The sequence below is a fragment of the Myotis yumanensis genome, unplaced genomic scaffold, assembly GCF_028538775.1.
Source record: "Myotis yumanensis isolate MYYU_CA2020_CCGP unplaced genomic scaffold, mMyoYum1.0.hap1 SCAF_1, whole genome shotgun sequence".
Classification (NCBI taxonomy): Eukaryota; Metazoa; Chordata; class Mammalia; order Chiroptera; family Vespertilionidae; genus Myotis; species Myotis yumanensis.
This window is the reverse complement of record NW_027223752.1, coordinates 165,513,522-165,536,085: the sequence shown is the minus strand read 5'-3', so window position 1 is coordinate 165,536,085 and position 22,564 is coordinate 165,513,522. Positions and strand designations below refer to the sequence as shown.

The 22,564-nt window shown below is 43.1% G+C and overlaps 1 protein-coding gene across 2 annotated transcripts in view; it reads right to left on the bottom strand.

The window, feature by feature from the left end:
- TAF3 (TATA-box binding protein associated factor 3) overlaps window positions 1–22,119 on the bottom strand; it is a 177,726-nt gene extending 155,607 nt beyond the window's left edge. For both annotated transcript variants that reach the window (XM_070391664.1, XM_070391672.1), the window contains exons 1-2: window positions 21,862–22,119; window positions 16,238–16,480 (exon numbers count right to left, since the gene is read on the bottom strand). In XM_070391664.1, coding sequence (XP_070247765.1) covers window positions 16,238–16,480; window positions 21,862–22,027 — 409 coding nt within the window. In that variant the 5' untranslated portion in view covers window positions 22,028–22,119. The remainder of the gene's footprint in view (window positions 1–16,237; window positions 16,481–21,861) is intronic.
- Between the last annotated feature and the right edge of the window lie 445 nt (window positions 22,120–22,564).

Here is a 22,564-nt window from a genome sequence, read left to right as displayed (position 1 = left end):
ATTAAATATTACTAACTAGCAGAGTATATTTAAATACTACATTTTTAGTACATACTACTTGATAAAAATGAATTATAAATTTAAACCAAGTCTGATTACATGAGGGAGAAATAATTTAGAGTGTTAATTGTGCACATGTCAGTGTATTAAATAAGACATAAACAATTATTCAACACTGTAACATAACATCACAGTGCTCACAACAAAAAGAGAGAGAAATATTGCTTCTTTCCTATGGTAAAATTAGATGCAAATAACTACTTATGTTTTAGCTAAAATAAAAATTCTTAAATATGTATCAGGGTTAGAAAAAGCTGATTAAAAAAGAAAAAGAAAAAGTTGATTAGAAGTTACTAAAAGTGATCAGTTAAACTAAAGTCCATAACCAAAAAAACAATGGAAGAGTCTGAAATTTGAAAGATAACTGTAAAGATCTGGCCAATAGAACTTGCATATTTATAAATACCCTCACTTTACTTCTCTCAAAGCTAATCAATGTTATCAAATTTTGAGTTATGCTATAGTCTTCAAGGTGTGAGTCAATTAACCCAAGCCAGCTGAAAGTGCATTTTACATGGGAAAGATGGAACAGTACCTCATGTAACCAGAATGGAGGAAAATCCCCAAGTAGAGGTGAACTGAATCCTACTATGTGCCATAGCACTTCACACACCAGGTCAGGATTTCCACACGAGGAAGAATTAGACTGGGCATTATTATACCGTAAGTGTGTTTTCAGGATGAAAACCATTATACTTGGTACTGAGAGTTTCAGGAACAAACTAGAAAAGTAGGCCTGCTCTCAGAAGACCACATCAAAGACCTATGACAACAGGTAACATTTATCTCATTCAGTTATAATAACAATCCTAAGGAGGTTATTATTCCCATTTTACAAATGAGGAAACTGGGGCTTGGGTGGGAAAAGAATAAGCATACTACATTTGGGAGAAAGTAAAAAAAAAAAAAGTTTTGAATTGTCATACTTCAATGAAATACAAAGCTACAAATTTTTGGTAGTCAAATATAATATTACTAAAGTTGACATTAGGCATCAATCACTATATAAATGTTATATATAAATTTAAGCCCTAAACTAATAAACTAAAGGTTAATGTTTAATATTTTATAACAAAATTAATGTTAGGTGTTTTCAAGCAATTTCTGTTCTAAGAAATTAATTCAGTATCATACTCATTACCACCAGAATTTACTAAGCTAATTATCTTACCTATTTTTCAGAAATATCCATTGATTTCTTCATTCCTTATAGCATACTAGGGGAATATTCCAAATTATAATTTGAAATTACACATAAATATTAGTCTAAACTTTTTTCCATACAGATTGGAAGCTCTAGGAAAGCAAAGACAGCCCTTTCCTTTTATGTTCACCTCTATATCTCCAGAAATAAGCTGTGTGGTTGGCATACATTAAGTGCTCCAGAGTTACTTGATGAATAAATGAAAAAATGATTTTGAAATTTATTTTAGCACCAGTGGCACAAATAACTACAGTAAATGAAGCAAATAACAATATTATTTTCTGAAATAGGAAAGCTCTATGTAGCCATAGCAGGTAATTAGTTAAGTTAAATCCAATTACTGCACTGTCCCAAATAAGATTCAAATATAGGGAAACAAAACAGAATGACTCCTAACTTAACAGCAAAAGCACTAACTTTGGGGTCTAATGCCAAGTCAGCCAATGCAACATCTATTGCTCTACTTCTTGACCTCCCTACACACACACAAAATTTTCCAAGAAATATAACTGGATAGCAGAAATGTATGCTTCTGGAAAATTTAAAATTTGGAGAAAAACAATAAAACCTTTTTCTTGATCTGGATGCCTGGAGGGAAACTGACAATTTTGGTGGTTGTGGTAAGTAAAACATCAAGATACTTAAATTTTCTAAGGCATTTGATAAGATTACTTGTTGATTTAGGAACATAAAAACTATTTTATTATAACAATGAAATTGTATTATTTTTACAAATCCAGACAGATTAAAGGGAAAAAAACTTCAGTAGGGAAAAAAATTTTGGCCAAGTCCACTATAAATTGGAGTCTGTCAAATCTGTGTATGCTGGTACTGTTAATCTCTACTTTGAAATGTATATACCTCTACTTAAGGGTTATCTTTGTGTTTATTTTTATTTTTAAAAACTATGTTCTCATTGATTTTTAGAGGGAGAGGGAAAGGGATACAGAGATAGAAACATCAGTGAGAAAGGAACATCAATTGGCTGCCTCCTGCACGCCCCCTACTGGTCATCAAGGCTGCAACCTGGGCATGTGCCCTGATTGGGAATCAACCTGGGACCTCTTGGTTCCTGGGTCAACCCTCAACCACTGAACCACACTGGCCAGGCAAGGGCTAATTTTGGTGGTTTGAATGCAAAGCAAGAAATACCCATATTTTAAAATTAATTTAAAATTAAATATGTTGTCAAGAAACCATTTCTAAGGATAATAATTATAAACAGAAAAAGTAACGAGTAAAAGAATTAAATAAAATGTTATCATAACATGGTTTTGAAAAAAGTAACTATTCAAGAAGTCAATTTGAAAGGAAAAAAAAATCTTGAAGTGTCACAAGATAAACCTTTCCGTTTCTATATTTGTACTAGGAGAATAAACATCACGGTAATGAAAAAATGCAAAGAATACTGGGCTAAGACTAAGAAATTGGGGACTCCACTGCCATCTTTGTCACTTAACAGCTGTGCTACATTAAATAAGTTACTTTTTGAGACTACTTCCCCAAAATTCTGAACAAATTTTCCTAAGGATAGCAGTCAGGTAGAGTAATAGGACTTAGGTTTTGTGCAAAAAGTAAAATGGAGAGTGAGTATAGGATTTAAAGTGATAAATGCAAGCCCTGGCCAGTGTGACTCTGTGGTTAGAGCACAGTCCATGCACCAAAGGGTCTCAGGTTCCATTCCCAGTCAAGGGCACATATCTGGGCTGCAGGTTTGATCCCTGGCCCAGGTTGGGGCCCATGTGGGAAGCAACCAATCCATGTGTCTCTCTCACATCAATGTTTCTGTTTATCTCTCTTCCTCCACACTCTCTAAAAATCAATGGGAAAAAAATATCCTACTGTGAGGCTTAACAAAAATAAATCTAATTTAATAAAAGAGAAACACAAATTGACCACACCTCCGCTATGCCCCAAGCCATGCACACCAGCCAATCAGAGCGACTATATGCAAATTAACCCAACCAAGATGGCAGCCAGCAACCATGGCTCTAGAGCAAGCAGGAGGCTTGGTTGCCCCTGCGATGGAAGAAGCCAAGCTTCCCGCCTGCCCTGGCCGGCCGTGGCCTCCATTCAAGGCAACAAAGTTTCAATTATAGAAGATAAATAAATCCCAGATACCTGCTTCCAGCCGCCTCCACTGGGAGCTTGGGTGGCAGGCCTGCAAACAGCCATTAGCCCCTCGCCCAGGCTGGCCAGGCACCCCAGCGGGGACCCCCACCCTGAAAGGGGCTGTGGCCATCCTGCAAACAGCTATCAGCCCCTCACCCAGGCTGGCCACACCCTCATGGGGTGAGGGTCCCTGCTGGGGGGCTTGGCCAGCCTGCAAACAGCCATCAGCCACTCACCCAGGCTGGCCAGGCACCTCAGCAGGCCCCCACTCCCTGAAGGGGGTGTGGCCAGACTGAAAACACCCATCAGCCTCTCACCCAGGCTGGCCAGGCACCTCAGCGGGACCCCCACCCTGATCCGGGACACCCTTCAGGGCAAACCAACCAGCCCCCACCCATGCACCAGGCCTCTATCCTATATAATAAAAGGGTAATATGCAAACTGACCCTAACAGCAGAACGACTGGGAATGACTAGTCACTATGACACACACTGACCACCAGGGGGCAGACGCTCAATGCAGGAGCTGCCCCTGGTGGTCAGTGTGCTCCCACAGGGGTGCTCTGCTCAGCCACAAGCCAGGCTGAGGGCTGCCAGTACAGCTGTGGTGGTGGGAGCCTCTCCCGCCTCCTCAGCAGCGCTAAGGATGTCCGACTGTAACTTAGGCCTGCTCCCCGCTGGCAAGTGGACATCCCCCGAGGGCTCCTGGGCTGCCAGAAGGATGTCTGACTGCCAGCTTAGGCCCAATCCCCCGAGGAGCGGGCCTAAGCCAGCAGGTGGGCATCCCCCGAGGGGTCCCAGACTGCAAGAGGGCACAGGCCGGGCTGAAGGACCCCCGCGAGTGCACAAATTTTTGTGCACCGGGCCTCTAGTAAGTAAATAAATAAATAGGAAGCAAGACCAATGTAAGCTCTGGAGACAAATACAACTATTAATTATAACAAAATATATAAAGTTTGATGGCAGAGATATATTGGGGCAAAAGTAGATTTATAGTTGTGAACAAGTGAAACAGAGTTTATTCTTGTATTACTATTTATTAATTATTATATTATTTTCCATATGAACAACTGTAAACCTACTTCTGCCCCATCCTATATATCATATAGGCACCAAAAGGAGGGGAACTCCAAATCTGCCTGAGTAAAGATATGGAGGTGCATCATTCCTTTCAGAAGCAGAAGCAAGTTAATGATTCTGGAGATTGAAAACTGAAGCAATGAGAAGCAGAAAATTAATATGTAAAAATAGGCAGAAGTCTCACCATGGAGGGACCTACAGGTTTACACAAAGAAATTTGTACTGAATGTCATAGGCCAGTCACCACAAATCAGCCCTTGGTTTTATTTCACATATAACCTTTATGGCTCAGAAGAAAAACAAATAACACTATGACTCTGGGCAACTACTGTGGGTGCACAGAAGGCTTTGCTCAGACCCTTGCACTCCAGCCCTGCAAGGTCATGAAGAGAAAGTATCTGAGAAGGTCAAGGGAACAGCTAGATATGAGGTTGAAATTTGGGGCCCGGGGCATTCTGCAAGCCCGTCCATTAAGAAGACTACCTTAATGATGGTACTATTATTCCACTTAGAAATGTCCTGCCCAAGCAGAGATGTCCACAACCACAGAAAGAAAGGCCAAAAGTGAGGAGGGAGGAACATTTTATTCATGTGTCTACCTTTAATTACAGTTCCTGTGTAGGACTCGACATATAGTGGGCACCTTGCAGCACTGATTCAGCTCATTCCCAATGCACAATGTAACACAAGGCAGGTTAATTCACCCTTTTTAAAAAGAAAACCTCCCACTACTCCACTCCTTCTGTAAAGTTGGAATGATAATAGCACCTGCCTTTAAGGGTTGTTTCAAGATTAAATGAGATAATGCTTATGAATATACCATGTGATATCAGGACAAATTATCTTAAAGCTGCTTTTATATTCCTATTGTCAAATAAACACAATATTAATATTTTAGTGATAATTTAGCAGTGCAAATTTCCTCATTAACATTCTTCTATTCATTAAGTACTCTCAGTTATTAGAATAAACATCTTTTCTCTAGAATGAATAAAGCTGTTTCTATTTTGAATGAAAAAAAGAAATTGCTCTCCATAGACATTTTTGGTTTTCCTTGAGAAAAAAGGTTGGCTCATTGTAAATGTAAGTAGAGAAAGCTAATAAAGTGTTTTATACTATGGAATATACTTGCTTCTTGTTTAATAGTTTATCATGGAAGAGAAGTATCTACACTAAAGAGAAACATGCAAATTAACCATTACTCTGCCAATCCGCTATATGCACCAGCCAATCAGGAGTGAGTATGCAAATTAACCCAACTAAGATGGCGGCAGCCACATAGCAGGAGCGAGCAGGAGGCTTGGGTTGCCCCTGGTGATGGAGGAAGCCAAGCTTCCCGCCTGCCCTGGCCGGCCCTGGGCTCCGCTCAAGGCTACAAAGTTTAAATTACAGAAGATAAACAAATCCCAGATACCTGCTTCCAGCCCGCCCTGGCCTCCACTCAAGGAGGGGCTGAAAAAAAGAAAAAAGAAAAAAAGGAGAGGCTGGGAGTTTGGGTCGCTGGGGGGGCATGGCCAGCCTGAAAACGGCCATCAGCCCCTCACCCAGGCTGGCCAGGCACCCCAGCGGGACACCCCCACCCTGAAAGGGCTGTGGGCAGCCTGAAAACGGCCCTCAGCCCATCACCCAGGCTGGCCACACCCCCATGGGGTGAGGGTCCCCGCTGCGGGGCTTGGCCAGCCTGCAAACAGCCATCAGCCTTCACCCAGGCTGGCCAGGCAGCCCAGTGGGGACCCCCAGCCTGAAGGGGGTTTGGCCAGCCTGAAAACGGCCCTCAACCCCTCATCCAGGTTGGCCAGGCACCCCAGCAGGACCCCCACTCTGATCCGGGACACCCTTCAGGGCAAACCAGTTGGCTCCCACCCATGCACCAGGCCTCTATCTATACTTATAAAAGGGTAATATGCTAATTAGTCTGGGAGACCTTCCAAGAGACCTTCCAGACGTTCTTCTGGACAAAGCCATGGTGGCGGGGCCAAGGTAGAGGCGGTTAGAGGCCAAGAGGGGAGGGCAGTTGTGGGTGATCAGGCCAGGATGGGATGGCAGTTGTGGGTGATCAGGCTGATGGGGGGCAGGGCCGTTGGGGGTAATCAGACCAGCAGGTGGGCCAGTTGGGGGCGAGCAGGCCAGCAGTGGGGATCAGCTGGAGGTGATCAGGACAGCGGGGGGGGGGGGGGCAATTTGGAGTGAGCAGGCCAGCAGGGGGGCAGTTGAGGGCGAGCAGGCTGATGGCGGGGGGCAGTTGGGAGCGAGCAGGACGGCAGGCAGAGTGGTTAGGGGCAATCAGGCAGGCAGACAGGCAGGTGAGTGGTTAGGAGCCAGCAGTCCCGGATTGTGAGAGGGATGTCCGACTGCCAGTTTAGGCCTGATCCCTGTAAACCAGCAGTAGGACATCCTTCGAGGGGTCCCAGATTGGAGAGGGTGCAGGCCTGGCTGAGGGACACTTCCTCCCCCCCCACCCCCCGTGCACAAATTTCGTGCACTGGGCCACTAGTAGTTCAGATAAAAGATAAAAATTTAAACAAAGGGAATTGCCGGGAGCTGGTCCATCCTTGCTGCTTGACACAGTCGCTGCAGAGAAGAAACGTCTGCACAGCATATGTTTCAAGGGACCTGGCGTATATAGCATACTGTTCTTAATGTTTGCTCCCCTTAGCGCTATGTGTTTTAACCAAGGTCACTTCTTCGAGAAAGGTTGTTTCCCCAGGTAGGGATTTTCCCTGAAGTTAGGGAGGAGATAAAACCCCTTAACTAAGTGCCAGGCGGGTAGTTAATCACTTTAACTACAAACAATCACGCTTAAGCTACATAATCTTTACTTCCCGGAATGGAGATAAGAAACACCCTAACCTTTGGAATAGAAATTGATAGGATTAAAATCAACTGGTATAAATACAGATGTAACAAGACAACAGAAAACAGAATCTAGAGACAGAACCTAGAGACAGGACTTGGCTGGAGAACTTGGACAGAACCTAGAGACAGGACTTGGCTGGAGATCCTACACAGAACCTAGACACAGAACCTAGACACAGAACCTAGAAACAGAACCTAGCGAGAGAACCTGGCTGAAGAACCTAGAGACACAGAACCTAGAAACAGAACCTGGCGAGAGAACTTGGCTGAAGAACCTAGACGGATCATGGCAGGAGAATCTGGATAGAACCTGGAGAACCTAGGGACAGAACCTAGAAACAGAACCTAGCGAGAGAACATGGCAAAAGATCCTGGACAGAACATGGCTACAGAACTTGGCTGCAGAACCTAGAGACAGAACATGGCAGGAGGACCTGGACTGAACCTGGCAACAGATCCTAACCAGAACTTGGCTAGAGGTCCTGACTAGGCTGCTGATCAACGGAAGGCTGTCTCCGTGTCATTTCTTCTTCGCCGACTCTATCCACACCTTTGGGGACCCCTGGACCTGCTGGGGCTAGACCCCAGCAGGGAATGATAAGGGAGTATTTTAGAAATTTTTAGGAAACAAAATTAGCAGAACTGGGAATGGGAAATGAAGAAGTGGAATGAGGACGGGGTCAGTGACACCTCTCATATTTCTAGCTTAAGTGACTAAATAACACACGGTATTAAGAGTAAGATAATGTGTGTAGCCTTTGACTACCAATTTGAGGTGCCTCTGGAAAATGTGGAAATGGCCCACTGACAACTGGATATAGAGTGTGAAAGGTGTGGTATGGAGATACAGTTTGGAGAGTCCTCAGTACGCAAATGACAGTTGAAAGCATGAAAGTAGAGAAGATCATACATTGAGACTGAGAAACAGTGAGAAAAGGTCAAGATAAAAATCTTGGGAGCACTAACATTTTAGAGGTAGAAGAACTATGGAAGATGAGCACATGAAAGGCACAGAAAATGAGTTAGTCATATAAGGAGAATGAAGAGTGTATGACATCCCTGAAGAAAAGTGATAAATGCAAGAAGATACAATAAAGGGAATCCTGGAAGAAAGTGGCAGGTGTGACAATGCAGTTTTTTGATCTCTCCAAAATATCACATAAAATAAAGCAATTTACATTACAGGATGACAAAAGTGTATGCATCAATGCCAAAATACTAGAGGGTGATGACCAACCACCAAAAGTCATGAGACCCGAGTATTAGCCATCTAACAGGGACAAGTGGTGAGAAGCAATGGGGAGACTGGCTCAAAAGAGAAGAACCTCAAAAAGCCAACAGGTATTCCCTAAAAGTCTGGCAGGTCATGTGAGAAGAGTGTCTAAGGCTAAGGGTCTGGCTAGAGGGGCTGGGGTGAGATCTACAGAGGAGAGAAAAGCCCTTGAGCTTTCAAACCCAACCCTTTGCTACTCACTCTCTAGGACAGAGATCACTGAGAGGAAACTTGCTGGGACTAGAATCACAACTGGGCAGAAAATCAAAAAGGAAAACTAGCATTAAGGAAAGAGAAGATTCAGATAAAACTGGTGGAAGAAAGCTACTCTATTTTTGAACAACACACAAAGAGGGAGCACTGTAAAGTTAGAAAAACTACCTTGAACTTCCTTCTAGATGTTCAGAAAACTACATTCACCTATTTCTATAGGAAAAAGATGAATTATCAAAATAGCATCTAGAAAATGAAAGCAAATGAAAAACACATAGTCAAAATACAGATGAAAACTGTAATATTCTATTTTAAATGGCCTAAAAGACATGAAAGACTAAAAATCAAAATTAGAAAAATTCAGTCTTGGCCAGTGTCCCTCAGTGGTTGAGCATTAATCCATGAATCAGAAGATCATGGTTCGATTCCCGGTTAGGGCACATGTCCACGTTGTGGGCTTGATCCCCAGTGAGGAGCATACAGGAGACAGCCAATTGCTGATTCTCTCTTATCATTGATGTTTCTATCTCTCTCTCTCTCTCTGCAATCAATAAAAACATATTTTTTAAAAAAATTAGAAGAACTAGCCCTAACCGGTTTGGCTCAGTGGATAGAGCGTCGGCCTGCGGACTCAAGGGTCCCAGGTTCAATTCCGGTCAAGGGCATGTACTTTGGTTGCAGGCTCATTCCCAGTAGGGGGTGTGCAGGAGGCAGCTGATCGATGTTTCTCTCTCATTGATGTTTCTAACTCTCTATCCCCCTCCCTTCCTCGCTGTATAAAATCAATAAAATATATATTTAAAAAAAAAAATTAGAAGAACTCAGAAATGAGGTGACACAACTCAAGAAAGTAGCTACATGATCTAGCAATGGGCACATGGTACAATCATTAAAAAACTGGAGTGAATAGGATAACATAAGCAACAAAAATGTTTACCCATTTCAGTAATCATGAACGATACAGTATTAATATTGTACGTGTAATCTAGGATATGGCAAATAAGTAATTATAGAATGTTTATCATCTTTTTTTTATCCCTGGGAACTAAATTTTTGTTATGAACAAAATTATTTACTGATGTAACATAAAAATAAAAATCCTATGGTCCTGAATTTGAATTGGAAACATCTATATAAACTCATTAGCTACTTTATTGGTTATCTATCCAAACACATCTTATATGTATGTTTTTAAGTATAAATATTTAATTACCATTGCCTAGTAACAATGATGACCCAGTTGTAGTAAGTACCCCACATGCCTAAATTGTGGATTTGAAATGCCATTTCTCAAGAAGCCAGGATTTCTTGGTAAAAGATTGATTCTAAGTAGAGGACAAGAATATACAAATGAGATTAGAACAATTTGATATAGCAGATAGATGGGCTCTATCACAGACAACTAGAATCATGTCAAAAATACTCAGAAGCCAGATTGAAGAAGCTGCCACTGGCCAAAGATGGGACAATCTGTGCTGCAATAGGGTATAACTAATTAGTCAGCTATGGATGACCAAGAACCAACCCATTATCTTAAAAACTAGGTATATAAAATCAAAGAATCAAACATTTCTCTTCCTTTCTCTTTATGAATTATATCACTAAGTAACTCAATAATAGATGAGGAAAAGGATTTCCTTATAAAATTATTCCACTAAAGAATGAAACAAAAACAAAATGATGAATGTCTCTATCTTGCAACCCCTAATGAATTAATGGGTTTAGGCACTGAGCATCAACACTGCTCATATAAAAAAAAGTGAAAACCAGACATTAGCCTCCTGATGAAGGAACATAACACTGCATATATCTTGCCAAAGGTATTGAACCAGAGTCTGATCCAGCCTCAGATTCTCCCTGCCAATTTGCAACAAACACATTTAACTGTACTATGAGTACAGAGTCAGCAAAATAAAGACCGTGGCAATCCTGTAAGTCATACCACCCAAATTCTTCAACAAATACACTGGAAGAAAATGAAAAGGATTCAGCAAGGGCAGGTTTGGTGGGTGGGGAGCTATAGACCAAAAGTGACTTAAAAGACATTTAAGGTCAAAACAGAGGTGGGTATAAAGAAACTAAAGGTCAGGGATATATACATTTGGCAACTTTCAAATATGCAATACAGTATTATTAACTACAGTTAACACGTTGTACCTTATATCCCATGACATTTTTTCGTAACTGAAAATTTGAATTTTTTGACTCCCTTCACTCATTTCGCAGCCTCCCCCCCCCCAATTCTGGCAACCACAAATCTGTTCTCTGTATCTAAGAGCTTGTGTGTGTTTTTTTAATTTACACACAACATAAAGGTTCAGAAAGGTAAAGTAACTTGATAACACTATAAACTCAGTAACTACTGAGTCATGTCTGAATGGTTTAATAAAGCCCATGCTTTTTCTACTATATATCCTGCTGCCCCTTCAGTCCTTCTATTATTTTCCTTTTTTTCCCTAACTGTGGTTAAGTCCTTCTAGTCTTATACATTCACCATCATAGAGAAGCCATTCAAATGCTTTTTTTGACATGAACCAAGTTGAAAGATTGATAAAATGGTAGTCCCATGACAGTACTTTGCTAATATTTTATGACCAAAGTCAGGCCACTCACATGTGGCTCTTGAGGAAATAAAAAGAAAATAAAGACTCTGGAAAACAGGTCTTATTATCAAAGTTGTTCATGTCTGTCACACTTCACACCATTAATAGAAGACTAGGAACTTTCTAACATTCTGTACCCAAGAAAAAAGAAATTTCAGATTGTAATGACTTATTAAGTTGACTTGTGTGGCTTCCCTCGCAGCCCTGGCTTCGTCCAGAAGGTCATCCAGAAGGACGACTGGTCTAATTAGCATATTACGTTTTTATTATTATAGATTGCATAAAAAGTCAAAATAAATAAGATTCTTTGCTTCAAATATTCTAGAAGAGAAACTCAAAATTTTACTGAGGTAATTTCAGACAGAAGTCAGTACCTAAAATCACTAACCTGTTTTCCATACTCTTTCACTTCCCAATATAAATCTGATATCTTAGTTACACTTCCTTGGCAGTATTTAAACATGATAACTATATCACTTTGAGAGAATTTTATTGTGTATTATTTGCATGCTATAAAAATAAAACAAAAGGACCAAATGGGTAAGTGGAGATTATTATCAAAATCCTAGCCTTGGTTTTGAGTATGAGCTTATTAGAGGTTATTTATAAAATAACTCTCTAAATAAATAAATGAAGGTTATGTATGAACCAAACATAAGCCTATGCACAAATCAAGGATTTAGATTAAATGTCCATCTGAGTCCAAATTATTAAAAAGCCACAAAAAAAGCCAGTTTAACTATTAAATAGGAGGTATAATACGAGACAAAGTTATGCAATTACAAAAAAAATTTTTTAAACAAATTTCTTAAAAAACACACACACACACACACACACAAAAAAAAAACACAACAAATTTCTTTCTCTCTCTTTTTTATTTCAGAGAGGAAGGTAGAGGGGGGAAGAGAGAGAAATATCAATGATGAGAATCATTGATTAGCTGCCTCCTACACGCCTCCTACTGGTGATTGAGCCCACAACCCACACAAGTCCCCTGACGGGAATCCAACCAAGACCTCCTGGTTCATAAGTTGACTGAGCTACACTGGTTGGGCTGGGCTGAAATTTTAAAAATGAAGATAGTAGTTCCAGCTCAATCACATGCCATTTGATAATGTGCATAAGTGTGGTCATTAAACTTTTACCATTGTAATTCACTGATAGAAAACTCATAATCACCTATCATTCTGAGAGCCACTGATGTGGCCAATTATTCACATATTAGTGTCTTTCCTTTAATTTCCTCCTACACAATGCCTTAAGTTTTCTTAGCACAAATCCAAATTTTGTGTATTTCTAAGTGCCTTTCACCTAAAAATTTCAGAGCCACGCAAAGATTATTTTTAAAGTACAAGAGGATATATATCATATATTAATATTTAATATGACCCTCATAAAAATGCCTAGGAAGCTTAATAAATTACATTTAATGACAACAGTAAAGAAGGAATTCCAGGTATACTTGACATTCAAGACTTGTCCATAAGAGAAAATGTCAGTTCTTTTCAATCAGGCCTATGACCAAGAAACCCTCCTTTGATAATGTTGATATTGAAATGCATTTGTTATGTTTTTAAAGTAAGTATATTACCCTAGCTGGTTTGGCTCAGTGGACAGAGTGTCGGCCTGCAGACAAAAGGGTCCCTGGTTCGATTCCAGTCAAAGGTACATGCCCAGGTTGTGGGCTTGACCCCCAATAGAGGGCGTGCAGGAGGCAGCCGATCAGTGAGTCTCTCTCATCATTCGTGTTTCTATCTCTCTCTCCTTCTACCTTCCTCTCTGAAATAAATAAAAATATATTTTTTAAAAAGATTTAAAAAATTGCCCTAACCGGTTTGGTTCAGTGGCTAGAGCATCGGCCTGCGGACTGAAAGGTCCCAGGTTCGATTCCAGCCAAGGGCATGTACCTTGGTTGCAGGCACATCCCAAGTGGAGTGTGTGCAGGAGGCAGCTGATCAATGTTTCTCTCTCATCGATGTTTCTAATTCTCTATCTCTCTCCCTTCCTCTCTGTAAAAAAAACAATAAAAAATACTTTTAAAAAAATTAAAAAATATAAAGTAAGTAAATATATGCATAGAGAAGTCCTAACAAATATAAGTCTCCAAGATAAAAAACTATGACATTAGGGAATAATGGTTTAAAAAGAATGACTTTACATAGGGGATTATAAAGAGTAAGATTTCCTCAAGGACAATAAAGGCTGCAAATATAAATAAATTCAAAGGTAGGGAAGAAATCAGAATTTTAGGCAGTTACAGAGAAGCTGGGTGAGGGGAATATGTAGTTACTATGCCTGATTAGCAATTATTTTATAATAAAAAATTCTATACAACCAAACATGTCTACTTATCATTAAAAAATGGAAGTAAATCTGTAAAATATTAGTGAATATTCCAGGAACATACAACTCACATTACTAATAAGCAGGAGGAAAAGAGCTATCCCAATTTTTCTGCTTCAAAGGCTTTCTATTTACTTAAACATCCCATCTATCTACACTAATAAAAGACAAACATGCAAATTGACCATACCTTTGCTACACCTAAGCCACATCCACCAGCCAATCAGAGCGACTATATGCAAATTAACCCAACCAAGATGGCGGCCGGGAGCCACGGAGCTGGAGCAAGCAGGAGGCTTGGTTGCCCCAATGATGGAGGAAGCCAAGCTTCCCGCCTGCCTCGGCCGGCTCTGAGCTCCACTCAAAGCAACAAAGTTTCAATTATAGAAGATAAATAAACCCCAGATACCTGCTTTCAGCCAGCTGTGGCCACAGAGCTGGAGTGAGCAGGAGGCTTGCACTGCCCCTGGCGATGGAGGAAACCAAGCTTCCCTTCTGCCCGCCCTGGCCTGCTCTGAGCTCCTCTCAAGGCTACAAAGTTTCAATTATAGAAGGCAAATAAATCCCAGAATAAAAAAAGAAAAAGAAAAAAAGGAGAGGCAGGGAGCTTCTGTCGCCGGGGGGCTTGGCTAGCCTGAAAACGGCCCTTAGCTCCTCACCCAGGCTGGCCAGGCACCCCAGTGGGGACTCCCACCCTGAAGGGGGTGTGACCAGCTGCAGACAGCCATCAGCCCCTCACCCAGGCTGGCCAGGCACCCCAGTGGGGACCCCCACCCTGAAGGGGGTGTGACCAGCCTGCAAACACCCATCAGCCTCTCACCCAGGCTGGCCAGGCACCTCAGCGGGACCCCCACCCTGATCCGGGACACCCTTCAGGGCAAACCAACCAGCCCCCACCCATGCACCAGGCCTCTATCCTATATAATAAAAGGGTAATATGCAAACTGACTCTAACAGCAGACCAACTGGGAATGACTGGTCACTATGACACACACTGACTACCAGGGGGCAGACGCTCAATGCAGGAGCTACCCCTGGTGGTCAGTGTGCTCCCACAGGGGTGCTCTGCTCAGCCACAAGCCAGGCTGAGAGCTGCCAGTACAGCAGTGGTGGTGGGAGCCTCTCCCGCCTCCTCAGCAGCGCTAAGGATGTCCGACTATAGCTTAGGCCTGCTCCCCGCGGGCAAGTGGACATCCCCCGAGGGCTCCCGGGCTGCCAGAGGGATGTCTGATTGCCAGCTTAGGCCCAATCTCCTGGGGGGCGGGCCTAAGCCAGCAGGTGGTCATCCCCCAAGGGGTCCCAGACTGCGAGAGGGCACAGGCGAGGCTGAGGGACCCCTCCCCCGCAAGTGCACAAATTTTTGTGCACCGGGCCTCCAGTATACATATAAAAGCCTAAGCGACCATTATGACCAGGCGACCAGATGACCGGACGACCAGCTGGTATCTATGATGCACAGTGACCACCAGGGGGCAGATACTCAATGCTGTCCCCTGGTGATCAGTGTGCTCACATAGCCAACCTCCCACAGTCCCTCCCCCCCGCCGGCCAGCCCCCATCGGCCCTGATCGGGACTGGGCCAGATGGCCCCAATAGACCCCAATAGCCAGCCAGACCGAGGCATCCCACCCATGCATGAATTCGTGTACCGGGCCTCTAGTTCTCAAGTAAGGCTTTTTTGTGGTCATGTTCTGTTCGCCCTTCATAAAATTTACAAAGGAAATGATTGGCTCATCAGACATAACCTTGATTACGCCACATCTCTACTTGGTGATGCCAGCTGCAAGTTTGTTAACTTAAAGGTTAGGATAATATGTAAATAATCCTATAGAATAAAAGCCTAATGCAAATTGTCCACTCGGGCAGTCATTTGACCGCTTGCTATTATGTGTGCTGACCACCAGGAGGTGGCACAGAACATGGTGGGAGTTGGCGACGCAGCGCTGGCAGCAGGCGCTCAGGTGCTGGGTGCCTGCAAGGAGCCCACCCCACACCCTTGCGGCCTCTTCCGGGTGAGCCGGGCGCAGCCACCGGGACCACGGGGGCTGGTTGGGCTCCCTGTGGGTTCGCACAGGAACTAGTCTGCGAGGCTGGCCGGAAGACAGCGTGTTGCCTGCCTGGCTTCCATATGGTGCTGCTGGGCGGACCAGTGAGGCGTCCGGCAGCACTCACTGCATCTCCACGTGGGGACTCGGGCACTGTGACTCAGGTGTAGAGGGGAACACGGGGACCCAGGGACCCGGGTGCTACCCAGGGCCCAGAAGTCAACTGGCACCTGCCCTTCCATGCCAGACGCTTCGATCACCAGCCAGGCCTAGGGACCATACCCGTGCACCAGGCCTCTAGTATTAAAATATTTTTATTGCACTCCTAGAATTTATATATTAGTATGGCATTCTATTTAATTCATTTAAGAAAACTACGATGATTAAAAACCCATTAAAATAGTTACCTGAATATATATGAGTTAGAAACAAACAAAAACATCACAAACCTTCTTGAGAAGACACAATGGGTGGCATGTAATCAGGAATGTATTCTTTTCTTTCCTCTGCATCTTTACTTCCAGGTTGAGGAAACTGGAGTACATTGTTCTTACTAACAGGAAATGAAGGAATTTGATGTGGGAAAGTAACGGGTTCAATATTGTGAATATAGTCTTCTAGTTCATTAAGACTAACCCCCATAAGTTGGAAAGCTTCACCAACATCATCCAAAATCGGGTCTGTTCGGCCATCTGAAACAAAGTCAAAAACAAAGCAAATTATTTTAAGGAAGTCCCATGAATATTTAAAACATATTAAGACAAAAATATTAGCTAAATATGTATCAGAATCAAGTATGTTACATATTCAAGACCTAGCTGTCAGAAAAAATGGAATAAATTTTAAATAGAACATAGTATTTAAATATTAGAGAGTTGCATGACTGGTGTGGCTCAGTGGTTGAGTGTCAACCTATGAACCAAGAGGTCAGGTTCAATTCCCAGTCAGGGCACATGCCCAGGTTGCAGGCTCAATCCCCAGTGAGGGGCATGCAAGAAGTAGCCAATCGAAGATTCTCTCACATCATTGATTATTTCTCTCTCTCTCTTCCTTTCCCTTCTGCTCTCTGAAATCAATAAAAACATATTAAAATATATATTAGAAAGGTGATTCTCTTTTAAAATAATATCTTTATTGATTTTTTTAGAGTAAGGGAAGAAGGGAGAGGGAGAAAGATACATCGATGTGAGAGTGGAACATCAAACAGCTACCTCCTGCATGCCCCTGACTGGGGATTGAGCCTGCAACCTGGGCATAGTCCCCAACTGGGAATCAAACCAGCAACCCTTTGGTACACAGGATGATGCCCAAGCTACTGAGCCACACCAGCCAGGGCTAGAAAGCTGATTTTTAAAATCAATTTTAAATATGACTTGACAACCAACCAGAATACCACAGACAATTCACACTAACAATCAGTTGGTACGGAACAAAGTTTAGGGAACAGTGGCTGACACAAATTAAATGCCCAATAAATACTATTATTTTTTATTAGATAGCTAGAATGCTGTGCTGACTTGAGTAAATGGCCATTACATTTTCTCTATTATTCAATGATGCATCTCTTAGGGATGCATCTTAGTCATCCCTAAGACAATGACTATGACATAGTTGGCACTCAATAAATACTTGTGGAAAAAAGCTGTGGGACATTTACACTATAAAATACTATGCAGCTATAAAAAAGAGTGATCTCTTACCCTTTGGGACAGCATGGATGGATCTGGAAAATATTTTGCTACTGAAATAAGCCAAACTGAGAAAGACAAATATCACATGATCTCACTTATTTGTGGAATCTAATGAGCAAAATGAATTGACCAACAAAATGAAACCCTAAGCATGGAGGCATGGAACAGACTGACATACCTCGATGTGGGGTTTGGGGGACAAGAAGAGATAAACCAAAGAACTTGGGGGAAAGAAGGGAGGAAATGGGAGATATCTATAATACTATCAACAATAACAAATATATTAAAAAATAAATACTTGAATGAATTATACTGCTGAATCAATTTTTTATTTATGTTTATTTATTTATTTTAGAGATGAGGGGAGAAAAAGAGGGAGAGAGAGATATTGATTTGTTGCTCTACTTATTCATGTGTTCATTGCTTGCTGAATCAATTCTTTAAATCCAAGGAAACTTAGAGAAAGAACTTAGATCATAAAGGTAATTTATATATAAAATTTTTCATGTAATTAAAAGATACCATGTATAAGAGATACAGATAAAAAGAATACAAGTTAGATATAGTGAGATACTCTTTAGAAAAAGAGTTTCTCCTATGCCTACCGTTAGCAGAACTTAAGGTCTCTCTACATTTTTCAAAGCTTCTATGAAAATTTCAATTCCTAAGTTCCAATACCCTAAGAATTTTGTTTTCTTACTGAAATCACCTATGATTACTCCAAACTTCTATGTCCCAAATTAAATCATGCTATAAAATGAAAAAGAATAATTAAAGTTTGTAAAAATTAGATACATGCTTGCCCACACACATGAGGAAAACTCTGGATGGATATCCAACTGTTAACAGTTTAAGGGGGTGAAACTCCCTTTGGGCCCTGGATTTCAGAATTTCTTCTGTCTATTCCTAAAATCACTATCTCAGTATAGTTTCAAGTTCTCCCAACTTGAGTCTTTCTTGCACTTGACCGACAGCACAATATTCTTAAAATATCACTTTCAACGCAGTTCCCCTCCTTAGGAGTATGCAGTGATTTCTACCACACTTTAATTTCTCTGTCTTTTAAGTTCCTCCCTAATCTGATTTCACTGTTTAACATTTTCCTCTAAAATGCTTCAACTGGCTAAATATGTCAAGCAGGCCACCTCACTTGTACTTTTATCATGTTTAATTCCACTTGGGTATCTTAGTTTATGCTTTTCTCTAATCTGGCATGCTCTCCTCCTACAGACAACCATACTTCATAGTTCAACGCAAATGTCATCTTTTCTGTGAAGTAGTCCTGCCCCAGAATCAATAGCCCACAACCACCTCTGCTTTACCTTATTCCTTTTGCATTTACTGCCTACACCATGCAAATATTATAGTATTAGTGCCCTAGCTGGTATTGCTCAGCAGTTAGAGTGTCGTCGGCCCATGCACCAGAGGGTGGAGGGTTCGTTTCCCAGTCAAGGACATGTACCTGGGTTTCGGGTTTGTTCCCCGGCCCTAGCTGGGGTGAATGCAGGAGGCAACCAGTAGATGTGTATGTGTGTCTCTCCCCTTCCTTCTCTCGGAAAAGCAAAGGAAAAAATATCCTCAGGTGAGGATTAACAAACAAAAAATTATAGTACTGCCCTGCCTGGTTTGGCTCAGTGGATAGAGCATGGGCCTGCGGACCGAAGGGCCCCAGGTTCGATTCCGGTCAAGGGCACATGCCTGGGTTTCGGGCTCTGTCCAACGTGCAGGAGGCAGCCAATCAATGATTCCTTCTCATCATTGATGTTTCTATCTCACTCTTCCTCTCCCTTCCTCTCTGAAGTCAATAAAAATATTTTCTAAAAAAATTATAGTACTAGTGCTAAGAGTCATTCTGAAATATTTAGCACCTGATTTCAGCTCATACATATTTTATACATAATACAACACATATAGCCCATGTATGCTTTGACAAACCATTGCCTTAGGGAAATTTAAAAATGCATTATTTGTTGAATTAATAGTAACTTCTGATGCTTTAACTTGAGAGCATTTTTTTAAAAAGGAATAAATACCATCAGTTTGTTGTTTTGGCATTTTGACAGCCATGTACAAACCTATGGGCAGGGATTGTGCCTAAGTAATTTAATGTCTTCAAAACCTAGCATAGTGCTTAGTTCATAAGTGGTGCTCAGTAAGTGTTCGTCAAAAAGACAAAAAGGATTTAAAGGAATCGAATATAAGATTGTATGGTAGTAATTTGAGGTTACAGAATTCAAGGTTAAAGTAAGGATAGTAAAGAAAAAAAGAATCTAAAAAAAAAGTCTGTAATGAATCAGTATACCAAAAATTGGCATTTTAAAAAATGTCACCAAACCACAATGGAGACTAATGAACCTGATAATTGCATTCCCACTGAAAGCAAGAAAATAAACTACAGAAATTGAGTAATTAGGAAAGGGGTTCACATTAATTCATAACAATAATCACTTAATGACTTTGGAATACCTGGTTACTTGGAGTGCCAGCACATATTCTGTTTCAGTTGTATAAGGCAGCAAAGGTAACTATGTACTCAGGGGATAGTCTGATAACCTAAAGGTATAGTACATCTGTCTTTACTTAGGGAAACTGGTAGCAGTAACATAAATCTGGACTATGCATAACCATAACAATATTCTCAAGGATCATGAAATGGTGGGAGGTAAGAAGGGGAGGAAAAGAAGCAAAAGCCAAGAAGTGTGCTAGTAGTGTACTTTCAAGATAGCAATAAATGAGAGCTATGGGCAGTTTCAAATTTAGATCAGAAGTATCAGTGAAATCAAACATTCAAAAAAAATACACACTTTTAAAACTCAAAAAAGTGCAGTGATTAATTACATAGCTATTGTGGTAGTGGGTTATCAGTTCATTCATTTATTCAACGAATAGCTCCTGGGGGGCCTAGCACGCGAGGTTACAGAATACAAACATTATAAATGTGCTTGCTGGAGAGGAGATAGAACAAGGTGAGAGAGAAACACACATGCGTACAAACCAAGGTGCTACATAACATAACAGAAACATGCACACAGACTCATGAGAGAAGATAACATGAGTTTCCTAAAGCAGGTGTGATAAGTGAATCTCAAAATACAAGTAGTACTACTGGTGGGCCCGGGGGTGAAGGACACTCCAGGAAACAGCATGCCCATGGAAATGGATAGATTACAATGTTTCAGAAGAGGCAGGTAAGGTAGCTCAGCAGGACTGCAAACAGGATGGCAGGAGAGCAGGAGGTAAGACAAATGCTCACAGAAGGAACTGCGCATTGTTTAAGAGTTTATGTTTTCAGCCTGTAAACAGCTAAAACACTCTTAAGAATGACACGACCAGATGTGTGTTATGGATACATTATTTTGGCAGCACTACGGCCGCGGGAATGGAAATTGGGCCTAAGAAGTAAAAAGTGTGTCCACGGGTCTCAATGTCTCAGCCCAGGAGTCACTTTAACAGAACACACTTTCCTGCGAAACACTTCACCCAGTTCTCCAGTTTACTGCCTTAAAAAGCAAGGCCCTGAAATTTACATCAGGGCTCGTTCCCTCTGCAAACAAAACCATCGCATCAAGGAGATGACGAGGTGCCGCTTCTATGAAATGTCCCCCACACGGTAAATACCTCCAGCTAAAGACACTTTCGGGCATTCCCTTAAAACGCCAAACGTCCTGCGTCTCGGGGGACCCGAGGAACCTCGGAAACTTGTCTCTACTCCCCCGACCACCCTTGGAGAGCCACGGGCAGAACTGATGCAGGAGGAAGTCAGGGGGCGCGTGTTAAAATTTCAGGGAAAGTTCGCCCGAGTGAACCTGACCCCGCCGGCCTCGGGAAAGAGTCGGAGGAGAGAGACGCTGCCGGTGAACCGAGCAGACACGGCGGGCGAGGCAGAGCCCCTCACGGAGCGAGCGGAGCTGTCAACGCGTCCGCGCCGGGCCCGCCTGGTTCGGAGCGGCCGGCAGACGGAGCGCCTGTGACAACTAGTTGGAGTAGTTCGCAGGCGAGGCAGGGGGAGGACCCGAGGGAAAGGGGCTCTCGGACGCTCCGGAGGTGGCTCTACGCGCGGCCAGACGGACAGGAGACCGCGGGCGAGACCGACGCGCCGTGCAGAGCAGAGGCGAGCGGGAGGGTGTGGAGCTGGGAGCCGACCCGGGGCTCCCGGCTGGAGGCGGGAAGTTAGCGGACGAGGACGAGGCACCAAAAGGATGACTAGAGTTTCCCAGGGACAGTGGAAGCGGAGGGGCGTCAGGGGCCAAGAAGACGCCCGAACTCGGGTAGGGGGTGAAGGGCACCAACACCTCGGAGATGCGGGGAGAGCGATGGGGAGACCGGAGGTGTCACTCGTGACTGTCCGGAGGCAGCCCTCCCGCACCCAGCCCGGTACTCACAGAGCTCAGAGTACCGGTGGCAGCCCCGTCCCAACTGCTGCAGGTAGCGCTGCAGGACGTCCGTGAGGAGGTGGCAGGCGCTGAGTTGCACGGAGTCCCAGCCCAGCGCCTGGCAGATCTGCGCCACCGAGACCCTCAACAACGACCTGGAGTAACTCTCGCACATCCCGCTCCGTGGACTCCACCGCAGCACTTGCTGCCACTTCTCTCCACCGCCACCGCCTAACCTTAGCAGAGTCCCCGATTCATCCTCTAGGGCCCCTGCGGCGGGGAAATCGTTCCCCCCAACCCCTGGCGACCACCTCAAAGCCTCGGCAGCACGGAGCGCGCCAGCCTGAGAGCCGCCATTTTGGACTCGCTCCGCCTCCCGCTGGATGGTCGCCGGGCGAGGCAGCACTAGCCGAGTGCTGAGCGCACCGATGAGGAAGCTCCGCCCCGTTGGAGCAGAGCGATGCTATCGGTATCGACTCTCGAGACTGGAAAGCTGTAGGAAACGTCGTTGCCGAGCGCAGGTGGAAGAAGCGGCCGAAGAGGCAGGTGCTCGGGCCTTCCGGGTGGGGGGTGGATGCTCACTTGGAGAGGAAGGGAGAGGGGACCGTCAGTGGTTTGGGGGCAAAAATCAGGAATGAAGTGAAAATGTGAGTGTTAGAGAGAAGTGGGAAACCGAGTGGTTCGGAGTCAAGGGGAGGGATTTGGGGCGTGG